The sequence below is a fragment of the Podarcis bocagei genome (genome assembly GCF_964188305.1).
Source record: "Podarcis bocagei genome assembly, chromosome: 10".
Lineage (NCBI taxonomy): Eukaryota > Metazoa > Chordata > Lepidosauria > Squamata > Lacertidae > Podarcis > Podarcis bocagei.
Genome location: NC_138135.1, coordinates 35,283,708 through 35,307,112, shown reverse-complemented (window position 1 = coordinate 35,307,112; position 23,405 = coordinate 35,283,708). Strand labels below are relative to the sequence as shown.

Below are 23,405 nucleotides of genomic sequence, written 5' to 3'. Positions count from 1 at the left end.
CCCCCTTGCAGAAGTGAAATTGTGTAAAGTGGGGAGCATCCTCTAAACACCTTTTAATTGCCCTCTTTTCCCATAGAATGTGCTCGTTACTTTAATGGATTGTGCTAGTCAATTTCTCTGCCTCGTTTCATTTGCCAGCCCTGGTCCTGCAAAATAGGAGATAGCTGAACTGTAATCTGATTTTATAGTTTTAACTCATTTTTTTAGTTTTGTTGTATTAAGTCTCCTGCATACTGCTTAGAGACAACCATAGTAAGTGGTAAACAAACTGTTAAAGTAATTTTTAAAATGCACAGAGGCCCCAAAGCAGAAAGCACTGAATACAGCAGAAAGGGCGGAACAAGGAACAAACGACCAGTAACGTATTGTTTTCCTCCTAAAGCCACCCCCCCACCCCAAGAAAAGGGAAGAGACAGAAAGACATTTCTGAGTAAGAGTACCTCTTAGCTCAGCCTATACCTCTTTATGCTGCCATGGTCTCCAGTCTATATACTGTTATCATACTTCTCTGGACTCTTCAAGATAGTGGTAAGAATATGTCTCCCCCCCCCTTTTTTCTGTCTAATCTCTCATTTGTTCCGTCTGGGAAAGCCTTTTCACTAGTCTCTTAAAGCAGTAGTATTTTCAACCATTTCTGCTGTATATGATCACTTCTCCCTTTATCCTTCTCTCTCCTGTTCTCCATCCACTTCACACCCTTATCTTTTAAACAAGAAAAATAAGAATGAAGCTGGTGCCATTGGGGTGATCTATCTTAGATTAGATAGAGTGTGGCTTGTCTGTGGGTCCAAATTAGTGGGTGTAAAATTGAATAATAGTTTGTTTTGATTCTCCTTCTCCCCATTAACTGATAAATGCAAGCTTGCCCTGAGTGTTCTGAGTTGAAAGTGGGAAGGGGAAATATTAACATTTGTAAATAATGAAATAATAAAACCCACCGACTGATGGTCAGTGCCTTAAGACAAGCAGTCTTTTAACACTTTCCAGAACTGACAAAGCAATCAAGCATTAATGGGTGTAGTGTGTGAACGTGTTACGTGAATATAGTGGTGAGTAGGGTTGCAGAAAGTATTCCAGCACTTTCCCCTCTCCCCCTCTCATCAAACTTGATGGGACTTTAGCTAACAATCAGTGATATTCCATGTATATATTGCTTATGTGCTCCAGATGTTTCACATACATTATCAGTTTTAGTAATTCTTATAGCGTAGGGGTGGGAAAAATTTTTTTTAAGTCCTGAGGGCCAGAGAGAGAACACTAAAGGGTTGCATTTGGCTCCTGGGCCTTAGGTTTGCCATAACTTTTGTCTCTGGGCCAGAAGAGTTGATTGTTACCACACTGTCAGTAACAAGCAGTTTTCAATGAAAAAAACACATCTTAATTATGTTTAAAATAGCCAGAATTATGTAATATCCAGTTTGGGGCAATAGGGTTCACACTTTTAACCCGAATTGCGCTTGGGGGATCAATACATCCGAAGTGTATTAAAATAGCTTTGGCCAGAGAATGTACAAAAATCAGTCAAGATATGCATGTTCCCCAAAACATATTGGGGCTATGCATAAGGACTAGATAATGTACAAAATTCAGTCAATATTTGCACATTTCCCAAAGCCCGTTGGAGCATTTATATATTGATTGGGAAACAGGAACAATTTCCTCTTCATGGATGATGTGCACATTCTCTATGAGGCCTGGTGAATGTGCACAATGGCTGGTTGTTATACGCATTAACCAGTAATCTAGCATTCCCCATAACACACACACACACACACAAACTACAAGGTTGACTATGCGTTTGGGCTCATGGGGAGATCTTGCTTTTAAGAGAGAGTGGGGGTCCTATGGGCAGGCTCTTGGATTCCTGTTGGGTCCTGCTTATGGGGTCATCAATAGAAATTAATAAGCAACCCATACACAGCTATTTAATGTGTTTACACTGGTGAGATATCTTCAAAAAAAATAAAATCAAAATCACAAAGGTTCATGTGAACCTCATCACCATACAGCCTCACAGAGCAGTAGCAAAGACAGACATTGAGCACTCATCCACTACTTTCAGCTTTCTGGAGCATGAGACGAAAATAGACAATATGCTTTACGAAAGAGCCAGTTTTGAAACACACTCGCCCTGCTCCTATTATGTCTTTGTCATTAAACTGTAATGCAGAATTGCTGCAAACCGAGTAAACTGGCCACTTCCTCCCATCGCTTTCCACATACCAGAATTTCACATGAACAGTAGTAAGTGGGGGTGGGGGAAGAAGAGGAAGTCAGCGGCAGCAAAGATGATAAATCCCCACAGCATTCTGCTAATGGACTCTGCGTATCATTTGAAACTTGCTATTTCCAGTCCAGACAGCAGTTTTTAGAGTCAACACAATCCTCTTTCTGTACTCCAGCACTTCGCTGGGCATCTTCCAGGTTGGGAATACCCAGAATTCCATTGGTGATACCTGAATTAATGGAACAGAGACAGCTGGCTCCCAGTTTGCCCTTGTGTGTAGCTTCTACATATGGCAGTAAGGCATGGGGGGGGGGCAGATCTTCAGCTCCTTGTCTAAAACTTTGTGTAGAATATTTAATGTCAGCATTCAGATATTTAATTAGAGGTAAACATTTCTACAGATACAGGCTTTGGTTCATGCTTACCAGTCTACACACTGTGTGGAAGAGTGAGTGTGCTCTGCTGAATGTAAAGCTAGGTGCACTGTGAACTGTCTTAGTCAAAAAGGCAACTAGATTGTGGACTTGAGGTTAAGTCCACTATCTTGTGGTGTTGATCAATGGTAGATGCACACCTGGAGTATTGTGTCCAGTTCAGGAAGCCACAATTTAAGAATGTTGAAAAGTTGGAACATGTGCAGAGGAGGGCAGCCAAGATGATCAATGGCCTGGAAACCAAGCCTGTTGAGGAATGGTTGAGGGAAATGGGTATGTTTAGCCTAGAAAAAAGGAGACTGAGATATGACAGCCATCTTCCAATATCTAAAGGGCTGTCACATGGAGGACGGAGCAAGCTTGTTTTCTCCTGCTCCAGAGGCTGGGACCCAAACCAATGGCTTCAAGTTACAGGAAATTAGATTCCGACTAAACATACAGAAGAGCTTTCTGACCATATGAGCTGTTCGGCAGTGGAATAGACTCCCTTGGAAGATGGTGGACTCTCCTTCCTTGGAGGTTTTTAAGCAGGGTTGGATGGTCACCTGTCATGTATGATCTAGTTGAGATTCCTGCATTGCAGGGGGCTGGACTAGAATGACCTTTCCAGCTCTATGATTCTATGATCTAGCGGCAGATTCCTGAGTCATTTGCAGTAGATTGGCCAGAATTTCTGACTTCCAATAGTTTAACAAGAGCAACAGCAGGATGACTTTTCCCATCTAAATTAGACTGCTTTACTGAAGTTTCCATGAAAGGACTGAGCACTCATAGAATCAGAACTGTAGAGATCCTAGTTGCCAGAGGATCATTTTGTCCAGCCTCCTGCAACGCAGGAATCTCAACTAAAGCATCTGTGACAGGTGGTCATCCAACCTCTGCTTAAAAACCTCCAAGGAAAAAGAGTTCACCACCTCCTGAGGGAGTTCAAGGTCAGATCCTGAAAACAAATTGCTAGACACACAGTGTGTTCACCCTGTTCTTTAATTCTAACTCTGTCTTTTGTACCTGTCTCCAGCTGGTGGAACTTTGGATTCTTGTAAAACGCTAAGTAGATCTGACAACCTGAAGTCCATCCACCCATGGTGTACACTCCTCTATTGTCAGACTACTCAATCTGTTGTCACCTCACTCCAATTCAGATATGGTAATATTTGCATCCTTCTTACAGGCTGCTCTAGGCTATGGGCAGATGTTGCCAAAATATAGATGACTGAGCAACTTTTCTCAATCTTGATAACTGTAAAAAAATAAAATTTTCCTCATCTTACAGGGACTCTCCACGTGTATAATGACAATCTAATCAAGATTGCTTTTGCCAATGAAGAAATCAATGCAATCTGCAAAACAAGAGTAATGTATAAACCAGATTATACAAAATTCATCCTTAGCTATTATCGGATTGACTCGGAAAGCAAGGAGATCACAGTCATGCAATCTCTACAGTCTGTGGAAATTCCTCCCGGTCGTGAGAACAAGTCAGAGACATTAAATTATCCATTTAAAATAAAGCCCCTTATGCATTCCTCTGTTTCTGGTACCTACTACTGCAAAGCTCTTTGGATACTTAAAAACCAAGTAAGAAGGGGAAATGGGACATTTATCCTTTTCAGAGGTAAGTTCTTGAAGGCAAGTGAGCGGTGGTGGGTTGAACAACAACCGGGGGTGGGGCAGGGGTGGTCAATCTTGTGTAAAGGCATTTAAAACTTTTGCTACCTTTATTTGAATGTATACTATAAGCAGACAAATTACAATGTCTAATTGCAAACAAATCACAACCCCTTAAAGACCAACTCATTTATTCTGATGTAAGCTTTCATAGACTAGCAATTAGGTATAAGACCTTGAGTTCCTTGAAGGAAAAATGGGATAGAGATTTAAAACAATGAGCCTTGGCTCCCAGTTACCACTTATCTGCATGCTTGGTTTTCCTCATTTTCTTGCAGAAAAAGGATATACAGAGCCCCCTCTTACCATGTGGGTGTGCCTTATCACCATCACCATTATTTTGACTGTTGCAAGCATCATGGGAACTGTCCTGCTGTTCTGGAAGAGAGAGGCAAGTAATTCTTACTTAACATTGTGTTGCATTTGCTGCAAAATGCAAAAAGTTTTGCAGCATCAACCATTCAGTAGTGCTGAATATTAAAGTCAGTTACAAAATGCTTGGAATGAGGGCTTCTACTGATTAAAAAAAAAATCTTACTTGATTAATCAAATTTTAATTTATTAAGATTGATTTGATTAATCAGTTAAATCTGCATATGTTTGCATGTGGCTAACGTAATAGTTCTGGAGAAAAATGCATTATTTCTTTGTCTGTAGAAAGTGAGTATACAGGCATCATCTTATCATCTTCAAGAGGGACCCTCGCCTCCTGTGGGAAATGGATGTTCCCTACCATCTGCAGTTTTATATATGTACACACACACACATACACAACTCATGTGAAAAAAACATTTATTTAATTATTGAAGTGTTGCCTAATCAGGAATGCCTTTTTGGTTGATGAAAAAATGGTGTATAATAAAATAAAATAAACTTTTACTTAATTGAAGATTGCAGCCCTATTTTGAGCAGAAATTGATTATGTGTTGTATACCAAGAGAGTTCATATCATAGCACTGTTATGAGTATCTGTATGAGTATCATAGTACCAGTTTGTGGGCTTCTGGTCGGCCACTGTGGATGTTGGACTAGATGGGACTAGACGGGCCATTGGCCTGACCCAGCTGGCTCTTATCTTATCCTCATATTTCCCTTATCCTGACTAGTGGGAAGTCCTGGACAGCCTTTACAAGGTCAGTGTGTTCTTTGGAAGAGAAAACGTTGCAGGCTTAGACTTGTGGTGACTTTGTGACAAAATGTCTACAGATTTGAAGGTTGATACTTATATTGTATTATTTATTAAATTTTGAACCTGCTCTTCTTTCCAAAGGAACCCAGGGTGGCAAACATCACACAACACAACACAACACAACACAACACAACACAATAAAATTATAAAAAAAACATATTCAAATCATTTAAAAACAATTGGAAACATCAAAAACCACTAAGAACATTAAAAAAAAGTAAAATGACCACATGCCTCACAGTTAATTTCAAGGTTATCAGGAGCAGTATATTTTGGCTATTTAAATGCTTGTGTGAACAGTAATGTTTTAAAATTCTTTTTTTAAGTTAATAAGGAGGGCGATGAAGGTATCTCACCAGGCAGAACATTCCAGAAATGGGGAACAAGCACCAAGAAAGCCTTATCATGTGTGAGCTCCAACTGGGCAGCACCCAGCACCACCAACAGAGCCTGCCAATCATATGGCCTGAGTTGGTTGATATTGGGCAGACCCTCTCTTAGCTACTTCGGTCCAAAGCCATTTAGGGCTTTATATGCTAGAATTTACACCTCGATTTGGGCCTGGTAGCTCATTGATAATTCAAAAGCAAGCATGCACACCCAGTGCTAATCCCATTGACAACCTGAAAGGTAGAGATGACTGACTCACACTTCCATTGCTTTGAATGGGGTATTAGATTTCCCATTGACCTCCATCAATATGCCTACCGTAGGGAAGTTTTAGCTGCAACCGACAGTCAGATGCCCTTGTGCTTCTGTAATAGTTCTGGGGCATTGCCTCTGAACTCCAAAGTTCATTATGTGGACAGTTCCTAAGCTTTGGTTTATTATTCACACCACGAAGGGGTAGCTGTATTCAAAATCCTTTCAACTCCTTTGAAAGGTAAAGAATTAGGAAGAAGAACCAAAGCTTGTACATGTTGAATTTATGCTTTGCCATTTATTCCCATTCATCGTATCCTCACGAATTTGTGGTGTGGCCTCAGTGGAGACAGATCAAGAAGTGCCCTGCTCAGAGGCCAGCCCCTCCACACACTTCAGGCAGCTCAGAACCTCCAGAGCCCTCATATGTTGTGAGTATTACTGTATATCAAGAATGACTTTTTGTAGCAGCCCTATTCAGAAGCCATTAAGTGTAACATGGTGGAGGCTCAGGGGGATGAATCCACCGCAAAGTTCTGCAGAGAGGGAGGTTTACCATGTCTAGCTGTACATGTGAAGGTTCCCTCTCTGTAGACCAGGGTTTCTCAAAGTGGTCAATATTGAACCCACCCCCTGCAGGGGTTGAAGGGACTATCCAGGCATTGGGAAAAGACCTAGGGGTCGAAAGGGGCCTGGAGTGGGAAAGAAATGTATGAGGTACAGTGTGAAAAAATTAATTAAGAACTATGAGCCTCAGAAATAAATGACATGAGCATGTACAGAGTGTACCTCCCTTGCTCTTCTGAACAACACTGAAAAAGGTTGATCACCAAAGAACATGGTGACTTACAGTAGGACGCTAATTCATAAACCTGCAGCCCAATATTCACATGTTTGCTAAAGCCCATCAGGTTTCTCACTGGAGAGTATGCTATATATATTATTTTCACAGAATCATAGAACTGTAGAGTTGGGACCCCAAGAGTCATCTAGTCCAGCCCCCTGCAATGCAGGAATCTCAGCTAAAGCATCCATGTTTAGCTAGTAGATAATCATAATGCTGCTAGATAATTCTGCAATGATTAACGCATCAACTCTGTCATTGAAAAGGAACTTCATGTTCACTTTCTATTACCAGGTCTTTTCTGTCAATTCCATCCCTTAAAAGAGGGATATATGCTATATTATTTAGTAAGCAAGGGAGACGAAGAAAAGCATCTTGGGCATCTTCAAATTTGTTACGTATTGTTGAAAGCTGAAGTGCTCTGAGCCACTGAAGATAAAACAGTAGAAAGCCATGCAGCTGTGCAGGAGGAAAATTGCTCTTATGACCTGGGTGGGAAAGAGGGTTGAGCCGAGATTTGGATTAGAAACTTCTGGAAGTTGCATTCTATCCTTGACTATTAGATGCATGAGCAGTAGGTTTTAATTACGGTTTATGGTTACCAGTCAATTCAAGGGGTGGTTGTTACAGGTATCATTTCATCTTTCCTCTTGCTGTGAGAAAAGATGCACAGGGCATACTGTCATTTGATATCATGCTTTAAAATAACAGCTGAGACTCAAAGAACAGAGAAGGAAACTTTTATCTAGTTTTGTCAGGCCTGGGGTGTTGGCAACTGCCAGGAAAAAGGCAAGAGCTGTAAATCACAAGTTAGGAACTGGACACAGTGAATATTGTCATGCCTCATGAAAAGTCCCAGCTAGAACAGGAAGCTTGTACAGGCCTTTCTAGTCAGGGGCCATCCGTGGGCAGCCTGGGTGAAAGGAGCAACTTCAGGGCAAAAGCAGCTTTAGCTTCCCAGCAGGTGGGACATGGGGGGGGGGGAAGGCTGAGGGGAGGTGGGCACAGTGCAAACATAGCAGTGAGAACACCCAAATGGCTGTTCTTACAATACTAAAAAAGGCCTTGGGTTGTTCCTCAATGCACCTCTTTTCACTCTTGGGGTTCACATCATATTTTTGTTATTCTTTGCCTTCCCTACTTCTGTAATATCCCCCAGTCATGTTGCTACCTACTGCAGTGGTGAGATCATCTTTAATTTAGTTAATTCACATCCTCTGTCAGCTTAGGGTAGTGCTGGTGTATTCATGGCTGCAGTCCCACCTAATAAAAAAACTTCCCGTGAAGCCTAAATCTAGCTGACTGTTATTTGGGGGTCCTTTCATCTATGCCCCCCCATTTTTCTCTCTTCCTGCCCTTTCCCATCGCAGTCACGGAAGGAGAATTGATTCTTGGACAATGCTGTGCGTTATCAGTTTGTTTTGAAGTGAGTGGTGGGAAACAGAGTTTGACAATTTGTTCTTTTCCTCTTGCTTCGTCACTGAGCCTTGCAAATCCTGCACGTTCCCCGTTCTTCTGTTAATGCCACCTGTCTTCCCGCATGCTGAAGTTCCTCCCACCATCCTGTTGCTAGGGGAACTGCCACCATGACCATGGCAACCTGCCGTTACCATAAACACACATAAGTGCTGTTTTGGGTGCCTTTTTTAGATAAGAGACTTAACATCAATACATCTGACATACATATTTAGTGGCAAGATGTTTCATCTCTTTGCTTGTGCTTATTTGCAGACTCGGTTTCTCAGTTCTGGGTATTCTGAGCCTCTGCCTGGGGGGTGTAAAGAGCAGACCCCCCTTCTTCTCCAGCCTTTCTTAGTGATAACTAGGAGGAGACTAAGCATGGCTATTGCGTTCTTAAGGCAATTGTGGGATTAAGCGTAGGGTGGAGTATTCTGCTGTATTTCCCAAAGATAAAAAACTGGATCAGCTAATCCATTTTTCTTTTAATCACCTAAGCTGCAATCTTAAACACATTTACCAGGGAGTAAAGCACTGCTAGGCAATGTGATATGCACTTCCAGTGTAGAATAGTGGTTAGAGAATTGGACCTAGGACCTGGAAGACCAGGGTTCAAACCACCATTTGGGCATGAAGCTCACTGGGTGACTTTGGACCAGCCAGCGCCTCTCAGCCTATCATACCTCACAAGGTTGTTGTGGGGATTAAATGAGGATGGGGAGAACCATGTATGCCACCTCAAGCAAAAGGTGGGATAGAAATTATATAAATAAAGTATTTCCTTGTAAATATGCACAGGATTTTGTTGTTATATAGCTCTGTCTCAGTGTCAGGGAATGAGTCATTTTAGATCTGAATATATTTACATGAATCCCTTATGTAGCATAGTTATTACACAAATTGAGTTTATAGTCAATGTCTCACACCAAAATATGCTGACAATTCATGACACTCCTGTGAGGCAGGGAAAAAGCAGCTTACGAGATACATGAGGTCTCTGGCTAAACAGAGTTTCAAACCCAAGTCTAACACTCTTAACTGTTAGGCTGCAAACAGCTAATACGTATATAGGAATGATCTAGGGGTTATTTCCCCTTCCGCGAGAAATGACAATTCAAGTTAAAACAAATTAAATAAATCCCAATATAACTTAAACCCTGTGCAGAAAAGACTCTTGTCAGTTTTCTTTTCCCTCAGACTTTAATTCAAGGCTTGTAATATTATAAATGTTTGAAGCCTTGGTTTCTAGCGTTGGGCCAAGGTGTAGGGCATCAACAATGTTTGCTTGGTGCCCAAACTGGTTAATAATGCAGAGCCATTCTCATGAAGATGATTCCATTCTCAATTTCCCCTATCCTCACTTGGGAACCTTGGGGATGTACATAATTTAGGGCAAACCCCTGTGCACATTTACCTGGGATGAGAATAGTCTATTATTGAGATCCCAACATAGAAATATAAAACCATTGGTAGGAATTATAATTTAATTTGTATGTATAGGATATTATGATTAACACGTGTCCTTCCCCTTCCTTCCTGCTTCAGGAATTAGGACCCCGGGAACCCGATGTCTATTTTGCCATTAATAAAAGTACAGATAGTCCATTGCACAAAAAGGTGCCAGCAGTCAAGGTAAGTCTAATACTTTTATCCCCGTTCACTTCTGGGTTGGCTGCTGTTACGGAAGCCATATGTGTGATGGGAATGCTAGCAAGAACAAACACATTAGAATCTGCAGATCCTGGCTCACCCAACTCAGCCAAATTACTTGTCACCATCAGTGGTATCTGCTGTCTGAATCCTCGACTGACAGGGCATGTGAGGTATGCTTCCTGGTGTTCTGAACACTGCATAGATAACTTCTACATGCTCAAGATTAAGACAAGCCACTTCTAATAATACATTTTATCTGGGTCATGTGTATCCACTACTAAGGCAGAAGCAGCTCTTCAGGGTCAATAAAGGATAAAATCTACAGGTCAGGGGCTGCTTCTCACCATTGCACTTTAAAAGTTCCTTGTGCTTCCAGATCAGCTTGTCAGGTAGGCACTGTTGATCCAGTTTTTCTGGAATGGTTCAACAGTAGCTTCTTCCCAGCAGGGCAACCAGAGGACAACTTTTAATCTAATTAAAATAGCCTGTGACCAGGTCAACCTGATATAACTCTTCCAAAACTTGGGTTGCATGTATATGTAACTATCTTGAACCGAAGGCATAACGTAATGGAATGACCAGACTGAGGGCAAGTCTGAAAATGTATCCAGAAGTGGTCAGACTTTAGGTTTGCAGGATCTGCTTTGTTTTTCACTAGAAGTCTCAGATTCACTAACCAGAAACAGGTGCAGAATAGTGGCTAAGGAAGGTGGATATAGATTTGATGGGGAAATTGCCTCCGAGGGCATGTTCCGTACTGTACCAGAAATGGAGTTCACAGACATTATTGATCACACACAAATTTTGGGTATCTCTCCCTCCCCCCAGCATATTTCCCAATTTCAGCAGCCTAATTTAGAAGGGGGAGAAATGGTTTTGTTGCCACTATGCTTAACTCATTGGGAATTTTGCTGATCTGTAAATCATCTGGAGATCTACTGGTATCTGTAAATCCCAGTCTGGCTTCTGGCTGTCTGTGCTCTACTCTATGGTGTTTCAGATTTTTTAAAAGAAAAATCTTGCCTCTCCATTGTTGCATATGCAATAAATAAAAACCATTGAAAAATGGAGTCACAGAAATCTCAATGTCCAACGGGCGCATACTTTGCCAAAACAGAACTCATTGAAAGAAGCAGGGAGCAAGTGCTGAAGAATTCACATCATCAAGACTACAAAAATCCAGTTAACCAACCACTACTGGTGCCTTTGAGATGAGAAAGAATGGAAAAAATGAAAAGAGGGAGAGTACCTACATTTGCACATGCACAGTGCCCGGATAGTGCAGTCAAATTAATTCTGCTAAAGGTAAAGCAAAATTGCACTGTTAGCAACCTGCACATGAAGAGATTCTGGGTTATTATGTGTACTGTCATGTATGCTATGTACGTTGGCAGAAAATCAAAAGAGAATATGGCAATATCTCCAGTGTGGTGTAGTGGTTAAGAGCAGAAGTCTCGTAATCTGGGGAACCGGGTTCGCGTCTCCGCTCCTCCACATGCAGCTGCTGGGTGACCTTGGGCCAGTCACACTTCTTTGAAGTCTCTCAGCCCCACTCACCTCACAGAGTGTTTGTTGTGGGGGAGGAAGGGAAAGGAGAATGTTAGCCGCTTTGAGACTCCTGAGGGGAGTGAAAGGCGGGATATCAAATCCAAACTCTTCTTCTTCTTCTTCTTCTTCTTCTTCTTCTTCTTCTTCTTCTTCTTCTTCTTCTTCCTAGATCAGCCAATCCTGAAAAGGTTTTCAATCTTTTGGGTTTCACAGAACTCTTCATCAGGCAAATTGAGGGTTCAGACCATTAAACAACAATATAATTTAGACCCTTATACTTTGAATTAGCAATGTGCTTTCTGTGTATTAGAATACTATGTAGTAAGAATCTCCTGTACCTCTTCCAAAATAGAGGATATTTCATTATGAGCTAATTCTTCTAACTCAAGTTAGAAAGGGAACATTTGTACTTGACTGTCATTTATCTGGTGTCTTGTTTCTATGCTTGGCTCTGAAAACATATAAAGGTTGCCAGCGCATCTCTCTCTAGACAAGTCCAATTGGAATGCCAGCTGCTTAATTTCTAGATTATGCCTATATTGCTCTTGGGGCCAATTTGGATGTTGGTTGTTCTCTGGAAATAGCAGATGTGGAGTCAAATGCAACTCAGCATACCCACAGAAATATAATGTGTGAATTAGAATCGTGTGGATTTCATCCATGCACTAAAATGTGTTTCGGAGTACACACATCAGAGTACAAGTGAGACCCGTTGTTGCTGGGTATTATGTCACTTTTTTGGTGGATATGCGGAAACAGGAGTGATTCCTATATCAGCCAGAAGAAAGTAACCTCTGAATTGCCACTTGCCAATGTTACGGTAAACACATGAAGCCAAACTGATGACTTTGACAGGTTAGGCCTTCAATGTTTTTTTAAACTGAAGAAGGGAATAGAAAAAATGAACAACAAAAACAACAACAGTATGGTAAATACAGAACCTCCATTATTCTGTGTGAACGTCTACACACACTTCACTTCACTTCACTTCACTGTACTCATAGCATTCAGTATTACATGCCACCCCCTTACCCAGGGCCTGTGTTTCCTGTGTTTAGAGCTCATTATCTCTAAATCAGAACAAATGGCAATTCACTGAAAACCCAAATTGCTGTTTGCTCCAAACGAGTGCTAAAGAGTGGGTTTCCTTGGGGGAAAGCAGTAGGACAAGAGGAATGTGGATAAGCCCTAACTGCCTGAGGGTTTCTTTTTCACATGTCTATACCTTGTGAAGATATCCTGAACTGGTAATGTTAGGGGTTTGTAACATCCATATGAAAGTTCCCTTCTTGGATGTCATCCAGGTCTTCATGGCCTCCCTAACAGACCTGCAGCTATCCCATGTCTGAGGTCCTGCTTCATTGCTCCATAAACCTGGGTTGAAAAGTAAGAGGTGCAAGTTCTCACAGGAACATAGAAAACTTCCTTATAGCAGGTCAGACTATTTCCCCATCAAGGTCAGTATTATCCGCTCTGATTAGCAGTATCTCCTCAGGATCTCTGGAGGAGATTTTCCCTATCACCCACTACCTGATTTTAAACTGGAGTTGCTGGGGCCTAAACTTGGGACCTTGTAGATGCAAAACATATTCTCTGCTGCTGAGCTATGGCCCTTTATTACTTCTTGTGGAACGCATATCACAACGCATACCACAATCAAGCTTGCTCTATGTTCCGTTTTAGAAAATTGGTGAAGACTTTATTCTAGCAAGCTTATGGGGGCAGTGGTTAAAACATTTAAACTGTAAATGTTTAAGTGAAGTATTAGCTATTTTTTAATCTGCACATTTTAATATTTTAAGGTTCTTTTAAAAATTTTGTTTTATTTCATTTCAATACCACTATATATATATATATATATATGCTTTCGTAGATTTTCACGGGTACAGGAATGCAGGTTTTGGTGTCTTCGGGTGTCTTCCCGTGTAAGAGTTGGGGTGTCTAGGCGACGTTTCGACGAGGTCTCACTCGTCATCTTCAGGCTGGTGCTTTCGGCTTCTTGTTACTGGAACAGAGCTTATATATATATATATAATTTATATATATAATTATATATATATAATTATATATATAATTTCAAAGCTTATATATATAATTTCAAAGCAGTTTACAGCCTACATAAAAACATCAAATAAAACATTCCAGGATCAAACACTCCAAAAGAAGCTCAAATACAAAATGTACAAAGCAACATAATTAATAGGAAGCTAAAATATTATCTTAAATATTTCAAAATAAGACCTTACTAAAGGAGGTCAAATATAGAATATGCATTCAAAACAGGATAATTAGCAAGAGAATAAAATATTATTTTTCAATATAGAACCTACCTGCTGCTGCCGGTGGTGATTCATGGTGGCCGATGGCTGTAGGAATGCAGTCTTGATGGCCTGGGTCGACTCTACACTAAGCGACTTGGGTGCCAGCAGAACAAGCAAGGGGGTCTTCAAGTCTCCATGTGCAACACTAAGTGCACACTTTGCAGCACGCTTGGTACATCACCAAGGTGCTGCCTAGGCAGCTTTTCACTCTATATACCTGGTGGAAAAGCAGACGATTGCAGAGTCTCAGTCTGATGGCAATCACCTGGAACAGAGTGCAGCCACACCTCCTTTCCAACAAGTCCAAGCCCAGTTTTAACTGCTATCTTGTTTTTATGGGATGGATCCCTCTGCCAATTGAAAGGGCTCTTTATATTTGTGGACAGGGTTCTGCTTCACTAACTGGATGTTCCTGCACATGAGGGGGAGCACTGAAACATGCTGCACTGCTCTTTTGAAGCAGTAACGGTTGTAGCAAATAAATATTTACTTCCTATTAGGGCTGCATCCATGGCATGTCCTCCAGTTCATCTATTCCAGAGACTGATTGTACCGTTATATATTGGGTCCTGTTTTCCAGAGCATAATGGTTTTTTACCCCTCCCCCTCAACAGAAAACGCAAGAAATCACGGATGTGTATGAGAACAATACAGAAGATTTGTATGAGAACATCTAAGGAGAGAGAGCTACACCGCACAGTCCTGCCTTTCTCCAGAGCTCAAAAGAAGGTTCTGAATTCCCAACATGGAACAAGCCGTACATGCAAAATGTTCTACTGATGTAGATACAGGTAATACTGATACACATCAATACATGGAGCAGCCCAATATTGTTCCTAGAAAATCCAGCTCTTTGAGACACATGCTTTCTACTGAAGAGAATGGGCTAAGAAAGTGGGAATGGGAGCATCATGCAAGAAGAGAGAGATTTGGGAGAAGAAAATGGGAATCTCCTGAGTTAGCTATGATTTTTTAAAAAATTATTTATGATTTTCAATTATATACATTTCACTAGTTTTACAATCATTCTAACTCTACTTCCTCCTCTTTCTGCGGTTCCTTCAATTTATTTTTTTACATTTCCTACATATTCTAAATTAACTTAACTTACTCATTTATTCATCTACTTTAAATCTTATAAAATTGCATGTTATTACAATAATCCTGCCACTGTTCTTATCTGTTTACAGTTTGTTTGTAAATATTCAATAAACCATTTGCATTCTTTTATTTAAAAATTGTTATCTTGATTTCTTATTTTTCTGGTAAGTTTCGCCATTTCTGCATATTCCATAACTTTTTGTATCCATTCTTCTTTTGTCGGGACTTCTTCTTTCCATTTTTGGGCAAATAACATTCTTGCCACTGTGGTCGCATACCTGAATAAATTTCTATACTGTTTAGGTAGTTCTAAACAATGAATAAAAAAGTGCAGATGGCCATGCATTAGATTTTTGTAATGAAGTCAGATACTTAGACCTGTGCAATTATGATAAAATTCAAACTGACCTGGAGGTTTCTCTCAGTTTTAGACAATACTTTGTGTTTGAGAGAAGAGGGGCACACTAATATTGCAGCCCCAAGAGGCCTTGTTTAAGCCACAGCCAAAAAGACTATTATAAGTGTTTTCAATATATACAAATATTCTAAAGAAAATTTTGTGCCCATGAATCAAGGACATTTTGTTTGTTTGTTAATCTTCAGAAATGCATTGACATAAGAAACAGCAAAACTTTTTACTTTTTTCTATAGCTTAGAAGTCTGCGGGCAGGAACCATCTTATTTGCTAACTTTATGTTGGCTGTTCTTTGAGCCTTTTGGGCTGAAGAGCAGGGAAAAAATGCTTTGTATAATAAATATAGGCTATTAAATGTTACATGTTTCCTAGAACACCCACTTAACAGCAAATCCAAAGAATCCATTTTGGCATTGTTAACGGGGAAATCTGAGGGCTCCATTGGACAAAAAAAAACAACAACAAAAAACAAGGACACCAGCCAGGAATACCAGAGCAAAACAGCAGCCAGTAGGCTTGGTCTTTATTGAAGACTGTTGCGACAGGACTCCCACCTGCCACAAGGTGAAACAAGATGGAAGCCCCGAACAAAAGAGAAACCAAACTTTTATTAGCTGATAATCCCCATGTTACACCCCCCCCAAACTACATCACTAATACATCATGGTTACATCATGAAAGGGGAGGTCTGGTGGCAGTACAGTGGTGCCTCGCAAGACGAAAATAATCCGTTCTGCGAGTCTCTTCGTCTAGCGGTTTTTTCGTCTTGCGAAGCAACCCTATTAGCGGCTTAGCGGATTAGCGCTATTAGCGGTTTAGCGGCTATTAAAGGCTTAGCGGCTTAGCGGCTAAAAGGCTATTAGCGGCTTAGCGGCTTAGAAAAAGGGGGGGAGCGAAAAAAATGGCAAGACTCGCAAGACGTTTTCGTCTTGCGAAGCAAGCCCATAGGGAAATTCGTCTTGCGAAGCACATCGAAAAACGGAAAACCCTTTCGTCTAGCGGGTTTTTCCGTCTTGCGAGGCATTCGTCTTGCGGGGCACCACTGTAATCTGAGCATCCTGGACCCTGCCTCATGGTTCCCCTTGCCAAACACCTATCAAGTGTAACAAAAGAGATATTTACATTTCCCTGTTTCCCAGCCAAGTTAATCACACCCTTTTGTCTTCATCTGGGTTTGTTATTTCTGGAATGGCTACCTGTCTGGCACTCAGGTATCAGGATGCTCAGGCAGAGGGGCTGCTGAGTAGCTGAGCTCACATGTCTATATGAATTTCTGAAGTTTTCCCAGTGAGCCAGTACATAGATACATTTATCAGTGAATTGTTACATTTGGTATTGTTCAGCAGAGGCCCTTTGAATAGATAGGAAGAAACTGCGATGAAGTGTTTTGTGGGGACAAATCACAAAAGTCACAAAAGTGATTGTGCTGATTTTGGTAGTGGGCTGCATGTGCATGATATCTGCTGGAGGGACAACCCCCCACAACCCATACATAAATTCCTGCAACACTGTCCCTCAGGAAGAAACTGCAGATTCCAATGAGGAGCTATATTAGTTTCTTGCAATGAAAAACTTAGTCCTATAGCAGGCTACTATTAACAGATTTTAAAGACTATTGCTTTAACAGATATATTAATACCTGTCCTTGTGAAAAGAAAACTTATTTTATCAGATGCATGACATGGGCAGGAAAAGTATATAACGTGATTTTGTATTTCAAAAAATGTAATCAGATATTCAGATTTTGAACAGGGGCTGAAAGACAAAGGAAAGCTTGCTGATAGCAGACATAAACTACAGGAATCTGATCCAATCAGTCAACTGAAGTTAATTTGTGACTGACATCAATATGAGCTTGCCATGCTCATCTGATAACACTCAGTAGGGATATAGTGAAGCTTTAGTGGAGAGCATTATGAATATGAATCAGCAACGGTGTCACCATTGGGAGGAAAATATATTGAGTTGCATTAACAGAAATGTCACACACCAGAAATAAAAATAATATGATTCTACCTGGTACAAACTTGGTTGGCCTCAGCTGAAGTGCATTCAGTTAAACATACCATAAGAAGTCTACAAACTAGTCAGGATCCAGAGTTCTACAGTTGCGGTTTTAAGAGTGGGATGCAGACATTAGGCCTTCACAGTATAGAGGCAGAAATAGTGAAGACTTGACAGCAATTTGAAATATCTTCAGAGCTGCCACAAGAAAGGGTTGAGGGGAAGGAATGTTTATCAGAAACCCAAAGGAAAGGACAAGAAGCAGTCAAGAAATGTACAGTTGGATGGAACAAGAGATGACGTAAGTTCTCCAGCACTGGCTTTGAAAGAATTTGTATATTTCACGAATGGATTACAACTAGCAAACTCTGCCATTGTGTCTTGTTTTGTTGCCAGAGGATACTCATCCCTTCCAGGTATTTTATATGGGTTTTTTTCACCCCTCCACCAGTAATACAGCCTGCACAGAAGGGAGAGGGAGGATGGATTTAAGAAAAGCTGTCCCTTAAGCCACCAGATGGTGCCCTTGATTCTCATTGGCTGTCTTCTCTGTAAGTCGTTACCTCTGCCAAGATCTTGTGCTGCTCCTTCCACTAGTGGAATCGTATACATTTAGTCCACAGCAAATGCAGTCAGCTTGTTTATCTGTAATATTACTGCTTCCCATAATAGTTGTGATTATGCCTGTTTGGACACAGGTGTTTCACCAAGTATCACGCTACAACATGAAATAGTAAGTTCAGGGTACAGGCTGAATGTCAGCAATAACATCTTCACTATTCCATACCATTCTAATATTAAGCTTTCAGATGGCATGTTTATATACTTTCATGGTGGCATGGACTGGGACAGGTCTACCTACCTATCACAGAAACATAGACACTAAAATGGTTTGGCCTAAGGGTTAGACCAACAGAGGCTACTGACCTTACTCAAAGCACTGAACAAAGTCTTCTGAAGTAAAAAGAACTGTTCTTCCACAACTCTTGAGGATTAAGCTCCAAAGTAACAAGGCTTAGGTCCAAGCTATCTGAAAGACTACATTCCCTGATGTGCACCTGCCTGGGTTTTGAGATCTTCAGGGGAGGCGCTTCTTTTGGCCCTGCTCCTCTCACAGGCATGCTTGATGGGGATGCAGGAGAGGGCCTTCTTGGTGGCTGCTCCCAGACTTTGGAATTCCCTCCCTAGAGAAGTTAAGCAGGCTTCTTCCTTGCTGTCCTTCTGCCAACAGGTGAAGACTTTCTTTTGACTGCTTTTAATTAAAGGGCTGGTGCTGTGCTGTTTCTATTGTAATTATTGGTATGTTTTAAACAGATTTTATATATGATTTTAATTCTATCAATGTTTAATTGTATTTTAATGATTTAGCCTTCAAAGTTTTTAGTGGTTCTTGCTTTTATCTGTAAACTGCCTTGAGTCCCATTAGGGAGAAAAAGCGAGGTATAAATAAATATATAATGAGGATGAAGAAGAAGATGATAATTTTGTCCTACTTTGTCTATGGCATCTCATTCACCAACCACATGTTCGTAAAGATCTTGATGCGGCATTCTATCAGCTACCATAGAGATGGAAAATAAAGAGATAAGATGCAAAATTCCTTATTGATACACAGGGCTTTTCCCAATTTTGTGGCAGTCTAACAGCATAGTGCAATTGTTGGGAGAGTACAAATATTTTCGTCTATTAATAATAAAATGTATATTATTAGCAAGAGTAAATTCCCACAACCATTAAGAGTAGACCTGTCATAAAGATGCCTGTGGACCACATCTGGAGGTTCCCAAAACCTTCTTCAAAGGCATCTCTAATTTATGAGGAAGTTACTGTTTATTATAAATTTCTTTCAAAAATCAATCACATTTTTTATCTAACCATATAATGCGTTAAGTAAAGCATTCTACACATCAGTCCTGAGAAACATACCACAAATGTTAAAATATATAATAACAATCCCTGTTAGGATATGTTTACGTTACTGCTCACTTCGTATCCAGTTTTATAATCAGATTGAAACTGCTTTAAGAAAACACAAGCCAAAGAGCAATATTTGTCAAGAAACCACAAAATCAATATGGATCATGGCCAATGTTGTATGAAGGTGGCTTCAAAAAGGGGCAGACTGGATGAGAAGTAAGCAGTTATATGAAAAGAATCTAAATCTGCTCCAGCAGAGCAATCTTCTGCCCACAACAGAGCGACCCCTTGGGAAACCTGATTACTTTATATAAATTAATATTGTTTTTCGTGAATTTTAAAATATAGTGTCATGCTTCCTTGTTAGCTGCCTTTGATTTGTATCCTGAAAGACTATAAAAATAACCACTGGTAGTAATAATTAAGAATGATAATATTTAAGTGTCCCAAAGGTTAGTTTGTGGTGCAAAAGTAGCTAAATATAAAATTATTTGATTTGTTCTCTATTTAATTGTATGTTTATTATCGCATGTAAGCATGTTATCTGTATAATGCAGAGGTAAAATGTGTCTCTTCTCATGTTTTTGGACACCAGACTCCCATCAGCCCCAGCCAGCATGTCCAATGGTTAGGGGAGGTGGGTGTTGCAGTCTGCCAACATCTGGAGGGTCACAGGTTCCCCCGCCTGTTTTGAGGTATGTTTTATTCTTGGCCATGGGACATGATGGAAAGGCACCTTGTTGATGACAATCTTTTGGTGGTGTGGATGCTATAACATGGTGTGGCCCAAATCTAGCATTCTTTCAATCTATTTCTGATTGATTCCTGATAAGATTTCTGGGGTCCCATACTGGATAATTTCGTACTAGGACAAATATTTTGCTAAGGTACCTCACAGAAGGCAGGTTCCCCTGATAGCATGGACATATGATTTTGAATAACCTTAAGCGTAAACATTACTTTGCTTTAAATCCCCGTTTGTTTTATTCTGACTGCGGAAGGATCTCTGAAGTAGAGAGTGAATTCAGATCTGCAAAAAGGGAAATGGGCCAATTTCCAGGAACTAGTTTTTAAAATTTCTTTGTTAATTTTCATAAAATCTATATACTGCTCCATCAAACAAACAAAAAACCTTGAAGTGTTTTTTTTTAAAAAAATCAAGAATTAAAATCAGTGCTTTTTTTCTTAAAAAAATATTTAGGGATATTACTCTCATTTTCCTACTTGTACTGAAATACTGCCCCTCAATGAGGCCAAACTTAGATTCACAAAATGTTAGGGGTATGCGTATCCTTGCATCCCCCCAGGAAAAAAAAAGAGATTAAAATTATCACAAAAATATTACAAACTTATTTAAAAACATACAAAAAGTTTAAACCACACTAGAATAGACTAAAACGAATTAAAGCTCCTACAAATGTTCTAAACGTGTGGGTAAGCTTATCTACCCGCCGAAAATAATATTGTGAAATCGCCTGCCTGACATCAATAGGCAGGGAGTTCAGTTAGCACGGTCAGGAAAAACCAGAGCAAGGTTTTTTGTGTGTGTGTTTGGACACGTGCTGCACTGAGGCAGAAGCGACCCGGCTTTTTCTGCTGCCTTCCCAGACTCGGTTCGAGGTCCTCTCTGCAAAAAGACTTGAGAAGCGGGGACGGGAGGGGGCAAAGGGAAAGGAAGAGCATATAATATAGATTTGCACGTCTGTACATCTGTGTGTGTGTGTGGTGGGGAGAGAATTGCCCTCCTACTCTTCAAGGCATCACTGTGAGATGCCAGACCCTAATCAACAGCACCGGTACCTCCAGGCTCGATCCTCATCTTCAGCCCCGGCTGCCGCGAAGAGAGCCAAGCCCTGGCAGCGGCAGCCGCGCTCCTCCTCTCTGTCATCAGCCAGTTTGGCCTGACACATTGAGTAAAGGCAGCCGAGTATTGTCCTAAAAGCAGAGAGGGGGGGGGGATAGAAAAAAAGAGAGAGAAAAGGAGGGGTGGGAATAATTCAATCAATCACATGACTTGACAGGATTTCTAACCATTTTCTTTTTGTGTGTGTGCAACAAAATCATATATATATATATATATATATATATATACACACACACACACCACACACACAGCCCCCCTCCCTCCCCCCACACAGACGCACACACAAAGGAGCTAAGATGGGACAATAAGGAAGCATCTCAAGGTAAGAATGTCCTCCTGGAGGAAAGTGATCTTTACAGGCTTCAAAGATCATTCGTCCTCAGGCTACATCGCTTGGGGGCTGGGGAGCGGGGCTGGCTCGGTCTTCCTGCGGCTGATGTGCCCAAGGTCCTCAGCAGAGGGGAAGGAGTCGTGACAGGGGAGAAAAAGCTGCTCCTACCATGATTGCTCCGTTTCCCACGTTTCCTTTTTGTGTGTGTGTGGCTGGGGGGGGGGGTGGAAGAGAGATGTAGGCGGAAGGGGCGCGGGCAAGACTGCTAAGCTCTTGGAGGTGTGATAGAAAAACTTCCCTTCCCGAACTACTCAGGTTTTAATGGCTCGATAGCAGGAAATGTGGAAGGAGAGGTATCCAGAGCGAATTCCCATGGGGTAAAACAACAAGCAACTCCTGGGATCGGGGGGGGGGGAGAGGAAGAACCCCAGAAAGTGGAAACAGTTTTTTAAAAAACACGACCTCTCTCTTTCTTAAAGTGCGTCAAATAGGATGAATATAACATACACATATGAAATGGATTTCTTCTCGTCTCCTTCCCCCATCCCGGAATTTTGGCAGGTTAAGAAAAACAAAACAAACTCTTTCATTTGACTGCGCGGGAAATGAAGCAAAAATGAAAAGACTCATCATCTCGGTGGTGATGAGTCTTGAAGGAAAAAGACACCACCACCCCTTTCAGTGTAACCTGAGCCCTTCCCCCTTTTGGAAGGGATTTGAAGAGCAGGCTGTTGTTGAAATGTATTATTGAAGGCAGAGGGAGGGAAGCGGTTAGTGGGGAAGGATCTGTCGAGCTCACGTTTCACATTCTTTAGCAACCTTCCTTCTGTTAAGTGTGAGGGACGCACGCGCGCGGGCTTTCAACAATCCCAGCGTTTAACCCCTGGGAACAGATCTTTGCCTTTCCCTGCTTTGAACCAAAGACTTTTCAGACCCGTGTAAACAATGCGCGGGCGCGCGAGTATGCAGGCGGTGGGGAATGCGGGGAGGAGGGCGAGTTCCCCCCCTACGCAGCTATGGAGGAGGTTGAGGGTGGAGTGACTGTTGAAAGCTCTTCAAAGATCCGAATGGAATATATTTTTCTTCGGTGATATTTTCCATCTGCCGCCATTTATCCTTGCTTGACTCGTTGCCAGTTGTGAAACGACTAGGTATCTCTTTTGCTCTTGTCCAGCCATCGTTATCGACTTGATAACATTTATCGACTCTATAACATTTTAACTGCCTTATACTCAGACCATGGGTCCATGTAGCGCGTTGTCTCCAGTGGATCTGTGCCAGCCTTAACTGGAGATCTTTGGGATGGAAATTGGGATCTTTTTAATGTAAAGCATGTGCTGCCCCATGGCCCTCTCCTACTGAGGACTCAAACATTGCTGTTTAAAGAAACCCTTTTAACCCTGCCCCCTGCAACCTTAGGTCACATTCTTATTTACGTGGTGAATTGTTATTCCCAAAGGAGGAATATTTGGGGAGCTATTCCCAATATGTATTTCAGTTACATGTCAAAGTCCCTTGACTTTTCTAATACTTCAGCTGCACTTGTTCAGATAAGTGTGTATCGAAAGGAATATTGAATTATCCAGTTCAAAAATCCATGGGGTTGAGTTGCTCAGGGACACTTTGTAAGCTATGGAAAGGCTGCAGGCTGAAAAGATAACCATAGTGTGTTGATGGATTGGTGCCCAATGGGGATGTGGTTGGTTGTGATGATAGCAGAGTTGGTTGTAACAGTTAAGCAGAGGGGTGTAGGGTTGTCCTTACACCAAAACATCACTGCTTCGTGTTG

General features: G+C 41.2%; 2 protein-coding genes and 1 long non-coding RNA gene across 9 annotated transcripts in view; 2 read left to right on the top strand and 1 right to left on the bottom strand.

The window, feature by feature from the left end:
- The first annotated feature begins 399 nt into the window (after window positions 1–399).
- On the top strand, window positions 400–13,379 carry NFAM1 (NFAT activating protein with ITAM motif 1). 2 transcript variants are annotated; one of them, XM_081209569.1, is made up of 7 exons: window positions 406–528; window positions 3,680–3,808; window positions 3,935–4,276; window positions 4,608–4,720; window positions 6,505–6,591; window positions 10,008–11,542; window positions 11,833–13,379. In XM_081209569.1, the coding sequence occupies exons 1-6, from the start codon at window positions 474–476 to the stop codon at window positions 10,356–10,358; spliced, it is 1,077 nt and encodes a 358-aa protein (XP_081065695.1). In that variant the 5' UTR covers window positions 406–473; the 3' UTR covers window positions 10,359–11,542; window positions 11,833–13,379. The 2 variants fall into 2 exon arrangements, with proteins under 2 accessions (XP_081065696.1, XP_081065695.1); XM_081209570.1 differs by lacking the exon at window positions 3,680–3,808 and having other exon boundaries at window positions 400–528; window positions 11,833–13,377.
- Window positions 523–22,381, bottom strand: LOC308595460. 3 transcript variants are annotated; one of them, XR_014012039.1, is made up of 4 exons: window positions 22,124–22,381; window positions 21,222–21,356; window positions 4,636–4,707; window positions 523–2,560 (listed from the first exon to the last, which is right to left on the bottom strand). It is a non-coding gene; the product is annotated as an uncharacterized lncRNA (long non-coding RNA). The 3 variants fall into 3 exon arrangements; XR_014012040.1 differs by lacking the exons at window positions 21,222–21,356; window positions 22,124–22,381 and adding an exon at window positions 13,994–14,583 and having other exon boundaries at window positions 523–2,566; XR_014012041.1 differs by lacking the exons at window positions 21,222–21,356; window positions 22,124–22,381 and adding an exon at window positions 13,994–14,583.
- TCF20 (transcription factor 20) overlaps window positions 21,520–23,405 on the top strand; it is a 187,843-nt gene continuing 185,957 nt past the window's right edge. For all 4 annotated transcript variants that reach the window (XM_081209470.1, XM_081209469.1, XM_081209463.1 and 1 more), the window contains exon 1: window positions 21,520–21,607. The gene's annotated coding sequence lies outside the window, so the exon portion shown is untranslated. The remainder of the gene's footprint in view (window positions 21,608–23,405) is intronic.